The 15121-nt window shown below is 39.9% G+C and overlaps 1 protein-coding gene across 2 annotated transcripts in view; it reads left to right on the top strand.

Moving 5' to 3' along the window:
- Positions 1–3780, top strand: part of LOC133258049 (ATP-binding cassette sub-family C member 4-like) — a 656993-nt gene extending 653213 nt beyond the window's left edge. For both annotated transcript variants that reach the window (XM_061434381.1, XM_061434382.1), the window contains one exon: positions 3174–3780. In XM_061434381.1, coding sequence (XP_061290365.1) covers positions 3174–3185 — 12 coding nt within the window. In that variant the 3' untranslated portion in view covers positions 3186–3780. The remainder of the gene's footprint in view (positions 1–3173) is intronic.
- Positions 3781–15121: the final 11341 nt, after the last annotated feature.

The raw sequence follows: 15121 nt of genomic DNA, 5'->3' as shown, positions 1-15121 counted from the left end.
TAATATTGCAGAGAGGAAGCCAATTCTGAGTCCATGTTGGAAAATACTTCTTTGACTTGCTTTCCATTGCTCTTGTTATTATAATCATACTTAATGGCTTGTCTGGAGGACCCTGTCCCTCCTAACTGTAAACTAAAACACCTTTGATTGGCCCTTGGAGAGAGAGCTTGTCCCGGCCCACCTGTGAATCAGTTCAGTTTAGTCGCTCAGTTGTGTCTGACTCTTTGCAATCCCAAGGATTGCAGCATGCCAGACTTCCCTGTTCATCACCAAGTCCTGGAGCTTGCTCAAACTCTTGTCCATCGAGTCAGTGATGCCATCCAATCATCTCATCCTCTGTCATCCCCTTCTTCTCCTGCCTTCAATCTTTCCCAACATCAGGGTCTTTTCCAATGAGTCAGTTTTTTGCATCAGGTGGCCAAAGTATTGGACTTTCAGCTTCGGCATCAGTCCTTCCAATGAATACCCAGGAATGATTTATTTTAGGATTGATGAGTTTGATCTCCTTGCAGTCAAAGGCACTCTCAAGAGTATTCTCCAACACCACTGTTCAAAAGCATCAACTCTTTGGTGCTCAGCTTTCTTTATATCCAACTCTCACATCCATACATGACCAATGGAAAAACCATAACCTTGACTAGATACACCTTTGTTGACAAAGTAATGTCTCTGCTTTTTAATATGCTGTCTAGATTGGTCATAACTTTCCTTCCAAGGAGTAAGTGTCATTTAATTTAATGGCTGCAATTACCATCTGCAGTGATTTTGGAGCCAAAAGAAATAAAGTCTGACACTGCTTCCACTGTTTGCCCATCTATTTGTAGTGCAGTGATGGGACCGGATGCCATGATCTTAGTTTTCTGATTGTTGAGCTTTAAGCCAGCTTTTTCACTTTACTCTTTCACTTGCATCAAGAGGCTTTTTAATTCCTCTTCACTTTCTGTCATAAGGATGGTGTCATCTGCATATCTGAGGTTACTGATATTTCTCCCACCAATCTTGATTCCAGCTTGTGCTTCTTCCAGCCCAGCGTTTCTCATGATGTACTCTGCATAGAAGTTAAATAAGCAGGGTGATGATATACAGCCTTGACGTATTCCTTTTCCTATTTGGAACCAGTCTGTTGTTCCATGTCCAATTCTAATTGCTGCTTCCTGACCTGCATACAGGTTTCTCAAGAGGCAAGTCAAGTGGTCTGGTATTCCTGTCTCTTTTAGAATTTTCCACAGTTTATTGTGATCCACACAGTCAAAGGCTTTGGCATAATCAGTAAAGCAGAAATAGATGTTTTTCTGGAACTCTCTTGCTTTTTTGATTATCTAGCATATGTTGGCAATTTGATCTCTGGTTCCTCTGCCTTTTCTAAAACCAGTTTGAACATCTGAAAGTTCACAATTCATGTATTGCTGAAGCCTGACTTGAAGAATTTTGAGCATTACTTTACTAGCGTGTGAGATGAGTGCAATTGTGTGGTAGTTTGAGCATTCTTTGGCATTGCCTTTCTTTGGGATTGGAATGAAAACTGAGCTTTTCCAGTCCTGTGGCCACTGCTTAGTTTTCCAAATTTGCTGACATATTGAGTTCATCACTTTCACAGCAATATATACATTTCATATCCAGTTCTGTTTTGGGGGTAGCAAGCAATAAGAAAGAAATAAAGTACAGTTGATATGAAGGTGGATGTCTCAGTGGTTTTCTGTTTCATTTATGAAGTCCATTATCTCTCTCCCATGATTACTTTGTTCACAACACCCACAGATGTATTCAGAGCCAGGATTTATAAAGCATCTGTAATCATACATTCAAGTGACCCAGCTCATAACATGAGTCAGCCTCAAATAGATGGTACATTTTCTATTTTAAAGACTCAAACAAAACTTTTCTTGTTCAGGTAAAAAAAAAAAAAAAGACAGTCGAAATCCATTTTCACCCAAACACATTTAGAAATAAGAGTTCACAAGTCTTGACATTATTTCATTTTGTTATGTGTATCTGTCAAGAATGGTTTCCCTGGGGGCTCAGTGGTAAAGAATCCACCTGCCGATGCAGGAGACATAGGTTCAGTCCCTGAGTCAGGAAGATCCCCTGAAGAAGGAAATGGCAACCCACTCCAGTATCCTTGCCTGGAAAATTCCATGGACAGAGGAGCCTTGAGGATCCATGGGACGCAAAAGAGTTGGACATGACTTAACAACTAAACAACAACAAATCTGTTAAGAAACTGACATACAATACAGTTACTGAAAACTGATGATTCTGGAATTTGCCAGCATTTCATTTCCTTTTTATTCTTATCATGCACTTATCAGAAAACCTATATCTCTTCTAGTTCAGCTGGAAATTGGTAGAATTGAAGAACTTAGGGACCTGGCAAAGAACTATCCTATATTGTGGCATCATCTTACATTTAAGAGAGGTTGGTTGGTTGAGTCCTTGTTAGAGCTTTTCTACATTCCTTATGACTGCTTTGCCTTACAAACTAAATGCCAGTATATTTCATATATATATGCCAGTGTTTCAGTGCTTGTCAATCAGAGTTTATAAAATATAGGGATTACAACCTGGTGAAAGTGAAGTCAAAGTGAAAGTTGGTTAGTTGTGTCCGACTCTTTATGACCCCTTGGACTATACAGTCCATGGAATTCTCCAGGCCAGAATACAGGAGTGGGTAGACTTTCCCTTCTCCAGGGCATCCTCCCAACCCAGGGATTGAACCAAGGTCTCCCGCATTGCAGAAAGATTCTTTACCAGCTAAGCCATAAGGAAATATTAGCATCCAAACCTATTGTGCTCATTTTATGTGTGAAAATGACAAATCCTCATGCATTCACTAGATTTTCCAGCCTCTTTGTCACCCTGTTTTTATCTCCAGGCTTTGAGTCAGTAAAATGATTTTGTTTATCAATTTAATATAGTGATAAAATATATCTGTGAATCAGAATGGTCAGAACTCTAGTGGATCTACAGGTTGTTTGACATTAAGCCCAGCCCCACTGAGGGTTTTAATGGGGCTACTTCCCCCATAGAATAAATACATCTCTGCTTTTTAAAATGGTGACTCCACTAATGTTATGATTTGTGCCAACATGAAAAAGTGGATGTAGAAATGTGTTGCTTCAGGGAGGACTTTGCAACTTTTAAACATGCTGTTTTTGTCTTCTTTTCTCCCTCAGGTGCACCTCTAAAGATATCACTCACAATGACCATGTGATTATGAACACTTACAGTGGACAGCCTTCAGTCTTAACAATTTTTGAGTCAACACTGTGATTCTACCATGAGGTCAAGTCTGGCCCAAAGGCATCTTTCCAACAGATTTTACATGTATAAACTATGTTGTACTTTTTTTTATACCAAAAAGTATTTATACACACAAGATGTTAGTTTATCTATCTTTTTCCCTCCAACTTCACCAACTGATTCCAAGCTCTTACAAAATGATTTATTATTTTTATTTCTATGTTATACTATTTTCTTCTCCAAATCAGAGGTTCAGGCCACCAGTAAAAGCTGTGTACCAGGTTTTCTGCCTTAAGAGACTCCAGAGCCAAAGCTCATTTTCTAATGTGCAAGACAAAGTTGTCACAGATTTTTTTTTTAAATATTGTTCCCCAAATTACCTACTACTTTCCATTCATGTCAGGGGTTCCGCTTATTTGAAGACTAGTGTGAAGTAGCTGTTTTGTGTCACCATTTCCTTTAATATAACTAGAATTCATTATTCTACCCAAAGATCTCTACTTAAAACACTACAGAGAAAACTAATAGGAAAAACAAAAATATAGTGTAGTTTAAGTGAATTATGGGAGAGGAAGGTGTCCCTCTCTCAAAAAAAAAAAAATTGATACATGATTAAAATATAGGACAATATTATGTGTTCTAAAAAAGAAGGAAGAGAAAATATGCTTTCTCAAAATAGAAGCCCTTCTAGGGGATTTGAGAATGAAGGACAGATGTGTGATCTATTGTCTTCTAGATAGAGAATTTTATTTTATTTTTTAAATTTTTTTATTGTAGTAAAATGTGTAACATAAAATTTGCCATAAAGTCACTTTTAAGCATACAGTTCAATGATGTTAATCACATTCACAGTATTGTGCAGCCATGAATATTTACTTTATTTTTGGTAATTATGTTAGTACTGTTCATTTTGTTATTTGTACAGAGTCATTTTTGATAAGTTTTATTTCTCTAAAGGTGGATCTATTTCCTGTGAGTTTTGAACTTAACTGGCATAAAGTTACTCCCTATATCTATATGTTTAAACTCTGCAACATCTATAATTGTGTTCTTTCTTTTTTCTTTTTAATTTTCTTTTGAGCCTTTTTTAAAATGAGTAATCTTACATGACTTTTTCCTATTTTAAAGAATCACATTTTTTGCTGAATTGATATTTCCCATTTTCTTTTCTACTTCATATTATTCTGTCTTTCCTTCAACTTTTCATTTATTTTGAGATTTATTTCCTAAAATTCTTAAATTGGAAATTTAGTTCAACTTTTAACTTAATCATTTTTATAGTGTAAGTACATTAGCTACTTTTTCTTTTTTTACTCTAAGGTCCACTTAACTATAACCTACAAGTTTGGATACTAGCACTGATCAATAACCATACCATTAAGTATTTTCTAATATCTAATTGAATTCATTATTTATATCTTTTACCCATGAGTTATTCATAAGGGTAATATTCTCTAAATTTCAAGTGCTAATGGATTTTTTTCTATTAGACTGAACCATGTATAACCACTAACATTCAATCTTTTTTTTCACCTATATAATAACATTTTAATATGGTTCAAAATAATAATTTGATTTTGTTATTAACATATAACAATTTCTACACTTGAATTAGTCAGACAATATTCAACTGAGGATTTTAAACCAAAGGTAACCATGTTTACATACAAAGTTCCTGTTTGCACCACTTGTATTTTATTTTATTTTAAAGTGTTAAAAGTATGTGTATAATCAGTAAAGTTAAAATAAAAATCCTCCCCAAGTACTGATTTTTTTTTTTTTTTTTTTTTTTGGATACGTATTGCAGAATGGTTCTCTGGGATGCAGACTCAGATGGAGTTTAGTTCTGGAATGTTTATCAGGGGTGCCCTTGTGATCAACATTTATAGAATCAGGAGAGAAGAAACAGGGTAGGGAAGAGGGAAAATCAAGCTGCAACACTGTTCAGATGACTTTAGCTGACCCCATGGGGGTCTGGAGTGAAGATAGTCCTTTGAGGTTGTCCTGACAAGTCCACTGGCCAGGCTTTTATGCTTCCCCCTGGATGAGTCATTGCATAAAAGCTATCCCCAGAGGACCTGGTGGCTGAAGACTGCCCACTGACAGCACATCCAGCAACTGGGCAACAAGTCCTCAAAGGGAGGTCTGGACAGCACATCACCATGTCCCCACAGCAAGTATCACAGCTCCAGAGGTAGGTGATGAGGATGTACTGTGGGAAAAACTCTTGATTTTTTAGTGTGCAGCTCAACCCTGTGCACCTCCCACTTCAGTCATAAAAAAGTGAGAAATAGAGGAGCTTTTGTTTTCAAGTCTAAAGCCAGTACTGTGCATTGATTTATATGATTCTATTCTTGAATCAGTACCATGGTCCAAATGTTGAAGAATATACCAGAAAACACAACAGACCACTTTAAAACTCTTCCGAGTTTTGTAAACACAAGCCTTGTGTTAAAACTTGTTTTACACTATTAAAAATATTGATAATGTGTAAATAGGGCTTTCTGAAAGCTTATATGGTCTCATTTTAAATATAAATATCATGGTTACCATTAACTCACACTCTAACAGTGTAATACTCAAATTCTCCAAGCCAGGCTTCAACAGTACGTGAACTGTGAACTTCGAGATGTTGAAGCTGGATTTAGAAAAGGCAAAGGAAACAGATCAAATTGCCAACATCTGCTGGATCATCAAAAAAGAAAGAGAGTTCCAGAAAAACATCTACTTATGCTTTATTGCCTATCCCAAAGTCTTTGACTGTCTGTGGTCACAATAAACTGGAAAATTCTGAAAGAGATGAGAATACCAGACCACCTGACCTGCCTCTTGAGAAACCTGTATGCAGGTCAGGAAGCAACAGTTAGAAGTGGACATGGAACAACAGACTGGTTTCAAATAGGAAAAGGAGTATGTCAAGGCTGTATATTGTCACCCTAATTATTTAACTTACATACAGAGTATATCATGAGAAATGCTGGGTTGGGTGAAGCACAAGCTGGAATCAAGATTGCCAGGAGATATATCAATAACCTCAGATATGTAGATGACACCATCCTTATGGCAGAAAGTGAAGAAGAATTAAAAAGCCTCTTGATGAAAGTGAAAGAGGAGAGTAAAAATTTGGCTTAAAGATTAACATTCAGAAAACGAAGATCATGGCATCCCATCCCATCACTTCATGGCAAACAGATGGGGAAACAGTGGAAACAGTGGCAGACTTTATTTTGGGGGGCTCCAAAATCACTACAGATGATGGCTGCAGCCATGAAATTAAAAGACGCTTACTCCTTGGAAGGAAAGTTATGACCAAACTAGACAGTGTGTTAAAAAGCAGAGACATTACTTTGCCAACAAAGGTCCATCTAGTCAAAGCTATGGTTTTTCCAGTAGTCATGTATGGATGTGAGAGTTGGACTATAAAGAAACCTGAGTGCAGAAAAACTAATGCTTTTGATCTGTGGTGTTGGAGAAGACTTTTAAGAGTCTCTTGGACTGCAAGGAGATCCAACCAGTCCATCCTAAAGGAGATCAGTCCTGAACATTCATTGGAAGGACTGATGGTGGAGGCTGAAACTCCAATATTCAGCAACCTGATGTGAAGAACAGACTCATCTGAAAAGATTCTGATGCTGGGAAGGATTGAAGATGGGAGGAGCAAGGGACAACAGAGGATGAGATGGTGGAATGGCATCACCAACTCAATGGACATGAGTTTGAGTAAACCCTGGGAGTTGGTTATGGACAGGGAGGCCTGGCGTGCTGCAGTACATGGGGTCACAGATAGGACGCGGCTGAGCAACTGAACCGAACTGAACTGAACCATTAACAAAGAAGGTAGTGGTTGAGACGGTAGTACAGATGGGGCACTAGGTATTATATGTAAAGGGCTTAGGTGAGCCTTGGTGGCTCAGCTGGTAAGGAATCTGCCTGCAATGTGGGAGACCTGGATTTGATCCCTGGTTTGGGAAGGGAAAGAGTACCCGCTTCAGTATTCTGTCCTGGAGCATTCCAGGGGATTGTAAAGAGTGACCATGACTGAGTGACTTTCATTTTTATGTGCAAAAGCTGTTATTAAAAGTTATTAATTTTCCTTTAAAAACAGAGAATATGGATTAACTGAGCTTTTCCAAACCTAACGGTCTAAGAAAACTATTTTTTTCCCCAAAACTAAAATGGCAATGTGTGTTTAAAAGTGGGTCAAACATATATTTTTTTGAATTTAGAACTAAAAAATAACATTACTGGAAGGAATAATATGCCCCAGCCCTATGAGACGTCTATCTACACACCTGGCCCAGATTACTTGCCTTAGGAGTCAAATTGGGATTGTGTGTGTAGCCTTTCCCTTCTCCAGGAGATCTTCCAAACCCAGGGATTGAACCCATGTCTACCACATTGCAGGCAGATTCTTTACCAGCTGAGCCACAAGAGAAGCCCTGACATTGGATGGTTCTGACTAAATTCACTCTTTCACTCAGCAACCATGCTCATACTTATTCATTCCAAAAGTTGGAAGCTTTGGGTATTCCAAACCAGTGTTTTTTTGTTTTTATGAAAACTAATCATCTTTAAATTTTGAGGAAATTACATTGAAAATATTTTTAAAATTAAATATTGCAGACTGCTTAGACAGAAAATGAGCCTCTGAGATGGAGTTTATATCACATTCAGTTCAGTAGCTCAGTCGTGTTTGACTGTTTGTGACCGCATGGACTGTAGCACACCAGGCCTACCTGTCCATCACCAACTCCCTGAATTTACTCAAACTCATGTCCATCAAGTCAGTGATGCCATCTAACCAGCTCATCCTCTGTTGTCCCCTGCTCCTCCCATCTTCAGTCTTTCCCAGCATAGGGGTCTTTTCAAATAAGTCAGTTCTTCGCATCAGGTGGCCAAAGTATTGAAGTTTCAGCTTCAGCATGAGTCTTTCCGATTTCCTTTAGGATGGACTGGTTGGATCTCCTTGCAGTCCAAGGGACTCTCAAGAGTCTTTTCCAACACCACAATTCAAAAGCATCAATTCTTTGACTCTCAGCTTCCTTTATAGTCCAACTCTCACATCCATACATAACTACTGGAAAAACCATAGCTTTAACTAGATGGACCTTTGTTGGCAAATAATGCCTCTGCTTTTTAATATGCTGTCTAGGTTGGTCATAGCTTTTCTTCCAAGGAGCAAGCGTCTTTTAATTTTATGGCTGCAGTCACCATCTGCAGTGATTTTGGAGCTTCAAAAATAAAGTCTCTCACTCTTTCCATGTTTCCCCATCTATTTGCCATGAAGTGATGGGACCAGATGCCATGGTCTTAGTTTTCTGAATGTTGAGCTTTAAGCCAACATTTTTATTCTCCTATTTCACTTTCATCAAGAGGCATTTTAGTTCCTCTTCACTTTCTGCCATAAGTGTGGTGTCATCTGCATTTCTGAGGTTATTGATATATCTCCTGGCAATCTTGATTCCAGCTTGTGCTTCATCCAGTCCGGCATTTAACATGATGTATTCTGCTTATAAGTTAAATAAGCAAGGTGCCAAAAAGCAGGGTACTGCTTTCCCAATTTGAAACCAGTCTGTTCTTCCATGTCTGGTTCTAACCATTGCTTCTTGACCTGCATACAGATTTATCAGGAGGCAAGTGGTGGTCTGGTATTCCCATCTCTTTAAGAATTTTCCACAGTTTGTTGTGATCCACACAGTCAAAGGCTTTGGAATAGTCAGTAAAGCAGAAGTAGATGTTTTTCTGGAACTCTCTTGCTTTTTTGAGGTTCATTGATTTAGACAAAACTGTAGTCCATGTGATCAGTTTGATTTTATATCACATTTAGAAGTTTTGTATGTAACAAGAGGATTGAGGGTTTTTAAACTTTACATTTTGCAACAATAAAGTTTTTTTTTTTTTTTTAAATACAGGAGTTTATACTGATTCTGATAAGATATAAAATAGAAAAGAAGAAGGGAAAGCTGTTTGGTTTTCTGGGGGTTTTTTTGGCAGAATGCTTTGTGCTGTGTTGTGCTCAATCGCTTCATTTCTGTCCAACTCTTTGTGACCCCGTGGATTGTAGCCTGCCAGCGAGGCTCCTCTATCCATGGAGTTCTCCAGGCAACCAGTGGGTTGCCATGCCCTCCTCCAGAAGATCTTCTGACCCAAGGATCAAGCTCAGGTCTCTTTCATCTCCTGTACTGATAGGCATGTTCTTTACCACTAACACCATCTAGGAAGCCCCCCTCACAAATAACTATTAAGTGACCACTGCTTTCGGCCACTTATGTCTCAGATGGTTTATGTAGTGACAGACAGAAGATTCATTCTCCCTGGTGTTCCTGACTGCATGGAGAGCTCCCTGATACTGTGGGGAATTCTCCCCTCACCTCCTGCTCTGTCCCGTTTACAGGACTGCTCTCAGGACCTGAGTTTCTGAGTCATGGTCTACTTGGCAGGATGATGCTCTCTCCCCAGTAGGTCAGTGAGTGGGGGTGGGGAGACTGTTCCCCTTCCCATCTCACCATCCTGTCTGTCAGCCTTCATGGAACTGCAGCCCTGCACTGGGCAGGGATGGTCTAATTTAGTTAACTCAAGAGCTACAGTAAACCAAAAGCATATTTCAGTACAGAAGAGAAATAGTTCAAGAATAGTTCAATAGTTCAAGATTTGACCACTTGTCCTTTCCCACATTCTAAAGGGAAATCTCTTAAAGAATTGAGCCTTTTGCCAAAAGGTCCCCTTGTGAGAGCTCCCCAGAGGCCAACACCATTCCTCTGGTGCCTGGTTTTTAACTGAGGTCACTCCTTCCACTCTCTTCACAGGAATTGCTACCTACCTCTTTTAGGAGACCCACCCTCAGAAAAATCTCATTGCCATGGAGGTCTCATCTCCTGAATCAAGCTCCACTTCCCTGGCCAGTCACCAAATCTTGAGTCTAAATCACTCAGTGGAGTGACAGGGGTGTTTCCTGGGGCTCAGGTCAGTAGGGTAGGGTGTCTGAAGGAGAAAACGCTCTGATGCTGTTGGCTCCTGGGTCTAGTGTGAGCCTGGGTCTCCAGAACAATGGATTTCCTTCAAGAATCCCACTTCTGAGAGGTTGCTGAGTGTCAGGTTCTTTAATTCTTTGACCTGACAGAACAGGAACCTCTCCTGGCTTCTATGAGGAGGGGAGACTCAAGTTTCCAAGAGTAAATATCACTTTTCAAGAGAACAATGCAGACCACACTCATATTAAGAAACAATTCTCTTCGCTAGTCCAGTGCTTCTCCTTTCTCCAGGTCTTCAGGAGAATTACACAGCGTTATTGGGCAGAAGAGTGTTTGATTTCTTTCTGTTTTGTTACCTACAATCCTGAGGCAGACCCTAATAGGTGACTTCAGCCAAGTGTCACTCATGTACTGATAGATGGGTAAATATTTGGCTTCAGAAGTAAAGTCTTTAATCAAAGCATAGAGGGGTGAGAGTTCAAGCTCTAGAAGACATATTCTCCCCACAACTAGCCAGGCTGCTGTGGTTCCTGTCAACTGGGAGTGGACAGAGTTCTTGGGGAGTGAACTCAGCTATGCAGCTGCAATTGCAGATCAGTGCCAGGTGCTGTGTCTCTGGACATGGCCCTCCGAGCTGAGGTTGTCAGTGAAGCCATTTCACACCAGGGTCTCTGGTATGAAGGCCTGGGTTTGAGACCTCTGCACAAGATGCCCTGTGAGCAGGTGAAATATCTCAGCACAAAGGAAAAGAAAAAAGGTTGGACTTTTACTTTATGACCCAGATTCTGTGCTTTCTCCCTGGGAACTGTTGGTCTTTGTGGTGACACGTCCCCTCTTTGTGCCTGTCCTACTTCTCATCCTGAGGGGCCTGAGGGTGCAGGTCCAGCTCCTGCAGCTGCTTCCTGCTGAGTGTGGTGTCATCAGACCCTGGGGAGGAGCAGGACTTCTCCCACCACCTATGGATGTGTCTGGTGCCCCTTGGCCTTGGCCCTAACTGTTCTGTCTCTGCGAGACCGTCATCTGGAATTTTCTAGATTCTGAGGGTCATGGAGGGGCCCAGGAAAGGACAATTCTGGTAGTGCTCGGTTGGCCCCATCACCCTGCCCCCAGATTGTTCCCCAGACCAGGTGGTCTGGTGTCTGCAGCCGAGTGACTCTCCCAGTGGTCCATCTGTGCCTCCTTCAGTGAGACTATGTGTATCCTCATGAAAACAGGTCCACATGCTGCCTGGTACACAAACCCTTTCCCAGGCAGCAAACAGGTAATCCAGAGCAACTCGGTCCCCTAGGGCCATCCCAGCCAGGAAGGCAGCAGACCTGTGTCACAGCTAGAAATCCTGGCTGGTCTTCTTGGCCACTTTCACCTGAGTAGCTGTTTTTTTTGTTTGTTGGTTTGTTTTTTTTATGGTGACAATGTTCTATGTGTCACTAGGCCCAGGTCACTAGCTCCCCTCTGAGTGCAACAATTCCTACAGTTAATCATTTACTCTTTGGAACACAATTTTGTTGGTTTTTGGAAGAGAAGCTTCAGGTCAGAGAGAGGTTCACAGGAGTAGTCAAGAAGATCCATTGCCCCAGTTGTTTCTCTGGAGGTTGGGGCTCAGGGGCCCCTTCACTCAAGTGTGATGTTCCCATGAAGTGAACCCCTGAAGCTTCTGGGAAGATGGTAGTTGGCATCACCAAGGGGGGTCCATTCCTCTTAGGAGTAACTGATATTTCGGGTTGTAGGTTTTCCAAATTTTTAGATGACCCTGGCCCTCTGGCTGGAAGAGATGGAGGGAAGGTTGGTGAGTGCAGGCATGTGTGCTGTTGCTTCAGTCATGTCTGGCTCGCTGCAGCACCATGGATTGTAGCCCATCAGACTCCTCTGTCCATGTGATTCTCCAGGCAAGAATACTAGAATAGGGTGCCATTGCCTACTCCAGGGGATCTATCCAACCCAGGGATCAAACCCAAGTCTCTTGTCTCCTGCATCGGCAGGCAGGTTCTTTACCACTAGAAGAGTAGGGGTTTCCCATTGTAGACCTGAGAAAGTTTAGGTAATATATGAAGCATCTAGAGCTCTGGTCCCCTGGTTCCACACCCAGACTTCTCTGTACAGTTCAACAATGGATTTCAACATTTCTTCTAAATGTCCTATTAATTAATGTTAAGAAAAGAATAGTAGAAAGTTTCAAAAGATCTTGGTTAAAGGCAGAAAAGACAGAAGCTGAAAGGACTGAGTGTATTTGGCAGTTTGGAGAAAGTATGTAACTGAAAAATTACAAATTTCAACTCTAATTGTCTTATTTTTGGCAGCAAAAAAATTTTAAACATGCATGAGATATCAAGAAAGTAGTATAATATATCTCCATCATGTCCATCAGTAGAAATTATCAGCATTCTGTTATTCTTATATTTGGCCTTATTTAAAATGTTTGAATACATTAGGCTTTCCTTAAAATAATTTCCCCTCCAGCTTTATTGAGGTATTATTAACACTCAAAAATGTATATATTTAAGATGTACAACCTAATGACTTAAGACACATATATACATTGTGAAATACCACAGCCAAGTCAATCAACATAGCCATCACTTCACACTTTAACCATTTTCCTTTTTTCTTTTTTATGTTGAGAGCCTTCAAGATCTAGTCTCTTAAAAAATTAAACATACACAGAATATTGCCAACTGTAGCCACACTGCTGTATACTAGTTTTGCAGAACTTACTTATCTTGCATAACTGAAGCCAAAAGCCATTATTAACAATACTCTGTTGTTAATAGCCAAGATACATGGGAAATTATCAAAGAATAACAAAATGATCTTGTTATAAACACCACAAACTTTAATCTTTGTTTACGGTAGAAGGAGGAGAAACTGCTGAGCTGGTAAGATGGTCACACAAATGACTAAAGACAAGAGTGGGAGTCCAAGACTTTGTTTTTTTTCAGTTCTACAGTGATTCCAAAAGTGTATTCTAGGCACTTTTCATGCATACTGTCCATCTACCAGTACTGGACGTGGACTTGATTTCAAATCAGGATTTGTCATTTACTAATTTGAAAAACTTAGAAAAGTAACTGTCCTTAAGCCACATCTTTCTCATGTGTAAAAATAGGAATGATAGTACCTTCTTGAATAGGGCATTGTTACAAAAGTAGTGAGGTAAGTTTTTCAGAAACGTCCATACCCTGTGTTATGTAACATATGTCACTGTCATTCCACTAGGCCCTGGAGCACATGATAAAAAAATCATAAGGCAGTCTCTCTCCCCTCCCCCTCATCCATGTTCTCCTTTCCCAATCTAAGAGGGCAGCAAAAAGCCCACAGAGGTCCCTACATAGTACAAAATGTGAGATGCCAACAGCCTGTCTCCAGGAGCAGCATTCATTCATCTTCCAAAATCATTCAAGTTCCTCTATTCCTTTTACTTTTCTTTAGCTCTTATAGCTCTACACATACCATCTGTGCTAAACCCTGCAGTTGTGTGAGATCAAATGCTTGCCTACAACCTGTGGTTGTGTTCTACCTAAGTTTCTGTGTCCAAGGTATAGTCAGGCCAAACAAATGCAAATGTTGGCATTTGGAGCAGAGAAAGGTTTATCGCAGGGGTCATGCTAGGAGTACAGGCAACTCATCCTTATAAAATCCAAACTCCCTGATAGATTTCAGGGGAGAGGTTTTAAAAGCAAGGTAAGGGAGAAAGTCCAGGGAATGTAATCAACTTCTACACCATTCTGATTGGTTGAGGGTGAGATATCAGAGTAGGATCACAGGGTTTAACATCATCAGTCCTTTGGTTCCAGCTGGTCTGGGTGCTGCCTGCTTAAGGCCATGATGCAGTGACCTTATTCATCTGGGGGGTGTTTTAATATCTGCAGAACAATTCAGAAATGTCCATCAGACACTGTCATCTATGTGCTTCAGAGAGAAGCTAATGATTTTGTGACTGTTATATGACCTATTGGAGAAGGCGACAGCATCCCACTCCAGTACTCTTGCCTGGAAAATCCCACGGACAGAGAAGCCTGGTAGGCTGCAGTCCATGGGGTCGCTAAGAGTCAGACATGACTGAGCGACTTCACTTTCCCTTTTCACTTTCATGCATTGGAGAAGGAAATGACAACCCACTCCGGTGTTCTTGCCTGGAGAATCCCAGGGACGGGGGAGCCTGGTGGGCTGCCATCTATGGGGTCGCACAGAGTCAGACACAACTGAAGCAACTTAGCAGCAGCAGTCAATTTTAGGAAAGAATATTTATTTTTCTATTTCTGTAAGAAATTTAAAGCTATAGAAGAAGAAAAAAATAAGAATTTCTTTCTATTAGTCAAATATACTTGCTGATATTTTGGTTGTTTTTTCTTTCCCTTAGAAATCTTTCTGCACAACTGAGCGTGCATGCTTTTCTATAAAACTAAAAAAAATTTGAATCTTGAGTCCTTCTTAATTTTCTATGCTTAATGTTTATTTATTGAATTAGATAATGTTCAAAACATGGTATTTAATGCAATTTATGCAGTCTTTCACTTTTAACACAGTTTTTTGCTAATTATGATATGATGGCCATATCCATAGGGATATATATTTACCTCACCCTAATATTTAGGTCCATCTTTCCTTTTGCTATATCCCCAGAAGTAGGGTAAACTGGTGAAAAGCCAAAATGTTTTTGATCAGGTTTGGACCAGTTTGCCCTCTTAAAGCTCTTATGTGCTTATTTCATTGCCATCTTTGAGTACCGAACTTACATTTTTATTAGGTCTAAATAAAATAGATAAGTTAAATAAATTTAACTTGAATTTATTTGATTTGTGGAGATGGAGCTTTCTTATGTCTATTGACCATTTGTCTTTATTTGATTGTTTATTAATATGTTTTTCCTATAAGGCAGTTATTTTTAACATAACTTTCAATACTGCGTATAG

Source organism: Bos javanicus, chromosome 12 (genome assembly GCF_032452875.1).
Source record: "Bos javanicus breed banteng chromosome 12, ARS-OSU_banteng_1.0, whole genome shotgun sequence".
In the NCBI taxonomy this organism is placed as follows: domain Eukaryota; kingdom Metazoa; phylum Chordata; class Mammalia; order Artiodactyla; family Bovidae; genus Bos; species Bos javanicus.
The sequence above is the reverse complement of the archived record's forward strand: the minus strand, read 5'-3'. Positions and strand labels throughout refer to the sequence as shown.